Below are 4,590 nucleotides of genomic sequence, written 5' to 3'. Positions count from 1 at the left end.
ACGTTCTTTTTTTTTTTGCCCATGGCCGTGCCTCTGCAGAAGTGATTTGCAAGTCTAACCCCTCACGTCCTCATCAACTTGCTGAATTCTATATACTTAAATAGAACTGCTATTGAGCCTGTTCTAGCAGTTAGTATCATCCAGATGATCAACATTTTCTCTTCGATCTAGTTTGAACTTTGTAAAGATTTGGCTGCTCAACAGTGAGCGAAACGGGGTCTCGCATTAAAGCTAGCTCTGTAGTAGCCAGCTTTAAGTAGAGGAGTATATAAAGAGGAAATGCTCTTGGTAAAGAAAAAGGGAAAATGTCAATTCCTTCTAATAATATCAGAAATGCGATGTCCCAGCAATAGCAAATTGACTTAGCACAACACTTCTTCATCACATATTATAACACAGGTAGCAAAGCAGCTCATTCATTGCATAAAACTAGTAGCAGCAGTTAGCTGTTTACGATCTTCTACTGCCTAGATATTCAAAAAGCTTTTGACGTTCCTTTGAATTTTCTCCAGGACACTGTCTACTGGTAAATTTCTGCATGAGACCTTCAGTTTGTTTATCCGCTACCCCTCTGCTTGCAGCAGATAAACTGGCCGATGCTTTGGAAACATCCCCTACATCCAAAAAATATTCTCTTCAATCAACAAGTGTGTGCATAGGTTGTCCCTTTTTAAAACAGCAAGTCAAAGTCTGAGCAAGAATGACTACAAAATTACAGCGACAGTCACTTTTTCAGCCTGGTTTGGTGAAATATATATCTTACACATACCTATGCCCTCTTTTATTTTTATTTTATATGTTTAGCTTCCAACTGAAAATCGTTTATGCAAAATCTAGTAATAATAAGATTTTTGCATGATAAATCCGAATATTTTTTGTATTATTAGCGGTCAAAGCAGAGAAAAGGTCTGGAAACGTTTCCTCAAATGGCATGCTTACTGTCGAATATAGCACAATGTAAATTTGTCTAGGAACAGAGGCATATCCTCTGCCTTTATAATGTTAATTAATTCAAACTTTCAAGTTCACTTAACATTGTCCTTCGAAATATGATGTCTGGGTTCTTTTTTCTGCCAGCATCCCACCATCACCACTGCTACAGAAAACCAAATGTTCTGCAAGTTGATTTGTACAACAGTTCTGATCTTCAGTTAGAAGAACTGCTTTTAAAAATCTAACACAATTTACTATATTAATTTTCTTACTAAGGCCTGGAGACCAAAGAATTGCTTTATCGGTTCATATACGACTCACAAAGCAAAGTACTGAATCTAACATCTACCTTTACCCTCCTATTCCACACCATCATCACCATCAGTGTGACAGTACTGAATTGAGTTAACTAGTGTGTGAAGTCATGTTGTCACAAAACAAGGATAAAACAAACACGAAACTTTTAGCCATAATTATTTGGTCATTCAGACCATATAGTAAACCAAAAGGTACCACCATAGGGCCCTTGTTGGTCTTACCCCTTTCCGAATTAACAAGGGGGTGCATCCTATTTGGAAGAGTAACTACATCTCTAGCCCTCTTGAACTCCACTGTCTAAACAATCACAATACTTCCCTTCATAAAGCTATGACAACAGATTTGCTCGGCGAGTACCAACATACTCCCTCTCTTTCTTTCAGTTTGTTAGGCACACATATTTCTATATCATCAATTCGACCAACGAAATGAGTTTATATGCCACAAAAATATACTCCCTCTGTAAAGAAATTCTTTACGGAGGGAGTACCATTTAAAACTTTGTTCGAATACAAATTAAAGTGAACTTTTTATAGGAAATAAATATATACTATTTCATTGGTCAAATTGATGATCTGGAAATACATGCCTGCCTTATAAACTGAAAGGGAGGTTGCAGTGCAGGTTTCTCAGTGATCCAGAGGTATTGTGTTTAATTTCATCATTAGGTAACATAAAGATAACACGTGAACTCATAGAGAGATAGTCATAATTAAGGACACCAAGCGGGTATATTACCTGAAGATTTATTGTTGATATATTTTGAGATCTCACTGGTGCAAGTGCGCATAAAAGTGAAGTCTTTTCCAGTAACAAGCTTGGCCACTCCCAGCAGCATCTTCCTCCTCACGTCAACAGCAATCACAACTTGCATCTGGTCTTTGGGGCTGGCCTTGGACAAGAGGTAGACAAGATCGTCATCCATACTCATGATGGGGAAAGCAGTGATGAGTCCTGGCAGCAATGCTTGTGCCTCTGTGGGCTGCAGCTGCCTTGGAAGCAGATTACAATGCAATGGGTTGACAGTAATGTCATCGACATCGACGGTGTAGTCAAAGTGCCAGTTCTCCCATGAAGCAATAGGGACAGGCAAGCTCCATGTTGTGGCCTTCCAGCCACCAACGTCTTCATCATCATCGTCGTCGTCCTCATCTTCGTGTTGCTGTTGGCGGAACCATTCCAGGTAGGACTCCGGCTCCGGGGGGTGGCAGGTTTCAGTCGTCTTTGTAGTAGTCGGCTTCCTTGGCAGGCAAATTTCAACCTCGACATACTTGATGACGCCTTTCTGCGGGCTGACCGCGATGTCCCGAGCAAAGTAAGGGCCACATCTGTGGTAGATTTCCCAGTTACCCCTTGCCGGCAGCGGCAGCGGCACGTCCCGGAGCACAGGCTTTTCATCGAACACGTTGCAGACGAGGATGCCACGCCAGAGATCAACCCAGCCAACGGCGCCGCCTCCAAGCGTGATCGCCTTGGTCGTCTCATGGAACCCGCTTGGGCTCCTCCACCGGGCAGACCGTGTCCCTGAGTGGCTCCTCCACCGACACCACCCTGGCGGTCCACCCCTCGCCGGGCCTGGACGAGCGGTAGAGGTAAAGGTTGAAGGACATCTGCGGCTCGTCGGTGAAGTAGTCATCGATGTTCCTGAGAGCGGCGATGGCGTACTCATCCTCACCGCAGCGCAGGAGGGCGGCCTCGCAGTCGTGGAAGAGGTAGGGGTAGGGGTGCGGGAGAAGCTGGAGCGAGGGGCGGCGAGGGTGCGCCGTGTAGAGGAAGTAGTCGAAGAGGCGCTCGCCGGCGACGGCCAGGGGGTCGACGCAGAGGCGGAAGAGGACGAGGTCGGCCTCGGCGGCGATCACCTTGGGATCCTCGAGGAAGTCGGCGGGCGCGAGGCCGGGGCAGTGGACGCAGAAGTGGGAGACGTGGGGCGGAGCGGCGGTGCAGAAGGTGACCCCGATGGGCTGGCCGTTGCTCCCCAAGGTCTTGGCGAAGGTGGCGTTGCCGCGTTTGGCGATGTATCCCGCGGTGTCGAGGAGGACCCAGCTCGGGGCGCCGCGGGGGTCGGGGAGGACAGGCGGGCTGACGACGGCGCTCATGGCCGCCGGCCGGGTCGGTCGACGATGGAATCCGAGGGGAAAAAGAGGAATCTTTGGGGTCTAGGGTTAGCAGTGGCGGCCGGCAAGAGATGAGAGGAGAGGAAGTGAGTTGGGAGGGGATAGTTTTTTTCTATTATTATTAGGGTGGGGCGGGGAGGGAGAGTCCGTCCGGTTTTACTGGGCTGCCTATCTATTAAACTGGTTTTGGAAAGCTTTTATTCATGGATCGGTTTCAAAACTTTTCATTATTTTTCTTCTGTTTTTTTCTGTTTCTTTTTTGGTTTACTTTCTTCTTTGCTTTATTTTCAATGCATGACTGTCTTTCAGTGCCCGTTCTGCATTTTTCGTACAAGCGTGCGACGTGTTTTTGTACATGCTAAACTTTTTTAAATACATGTTGAATATTATTTTAGATACATTTTTTACTACTCCCTCCGTTTTGAATTACTTGTCTTAGATTTGTCTAGATACGGAGGTATCTAGCACTAAAATGAGTCTAGATACATCCGTATCTAGACAAATCCAAGACAACTAATTCGGAACGGAGGGAGTACATGTTAAACATTCTTCAAAAACATGTTGAACATTTTCTTTGAAATGCGTGGATATTTTTCAAAAATGTCATCAACATTTTTTAAATAGGCAAGCTTGAAGTGCCAGTGCATAGCCGAGTCGGGGTAGACCAAATTTGACAGAGGATGAGTGCGTAAAAAAAATCTGATGGACTAGGTTTAACCATGAACATGGATGCATGGAATTAAGTAGGCTATCCAGGTGCTAGAACAATTACTTGTTTCAGATTTTCGGTATCTTATGAGTTTTAACTCTAGCCTCCCCCAACTTATTTGGGACCGGAAGGCTTTGTTGTTGTTTTTTGTTACCATCAACATTTTTTAAAAGGTAGGAATCATTTTGCTTTAATTATGAAAATATTTTTTGCATGGTAAAGACATTTCTTTAAATGTCATGAACATTTTTTTTAAATGCGCAAACCATTTTTTTAATTTGATGAACATTTTTTGTACAAACATTTCCAAAAAAAATAAGCGAACAAAAGTTGTACATTTTTGTACAAACATTGTTGGCCAAACCCTAATCTGATTTACACTATTGGACTATCCAGTCTAGATCTAGCGGACTGTCTGCTAATGCATTTTTTCACTTCTTCCCCAAACCTATATACGCCTTCACCACTCAGTGGAGGAGTTGACCACTCCATATACACTTGACCAAATCTAAGAAG

The 4,590-nt window shown here is 44.0% G+C and overlaps 1 protein-coding gene across 1 annotated transcript; it reads right to left on the bottom strand.

Annotated features, from left to right (window-relative positions):
• Positions 1 to 315: 315 nt before the first annotated feature.
• LOC119353122 lies at positions 316 to 3,427 on the bottom strand. The gene is made up of 2 exons (XM_037619712.1): positions 1,990 to 3,427; positions 316 to 614 (listed from the first exon to the last, which is right to left on the bottom strand). The coding sequence occupies exon 1, from the start codon at positions 3,345 to 3,347 to the stop codon at positions 2,733 to 2,735; it is 615 nt and encodes a 204-aa protein (XP_037475609.1). The 5' UTR covers positions 3,348 to 3,427; the 3' UTR covers positions 316 to 614; positions 1,990 to 2,732.
• Between the last annotated feature and the right edge of the window lie 1,163 nt (positions 3,428 to 4,590).

The sequence above is a fragment of the Triticum dicoccoides genome, chromosome 2A (genome assembly GCF_002162155.2).
Source record: "Triticum dicoccoides isolate Atlit2015 ecotype Zavitan chromosome 2A, WEW_v2.0, whole genome shotgun sequence".
Taxonomy (NCBI): domain Eukaryota; kingdom Viridiplantae; phylum Streptophyta; class Magnoliopsida; order Poales; family Poaceae; genus Triticum; species Triticum dicoccoides.
Note: the sequence above shows the minus strand (reverse complement) of the source record. Positions and strands in the feature narration are given on the sequence as shown.

Excerpts from the sequence above, each read along its gene's own strand:
- LOC119353122 (XM_037619712.1), bottom strand. The coding sequence starts at position 3,347 with ATGAGCGCCGTCGTCAGCCCGCCTGTCCTCCCCGACCCCCGCGGCGCC.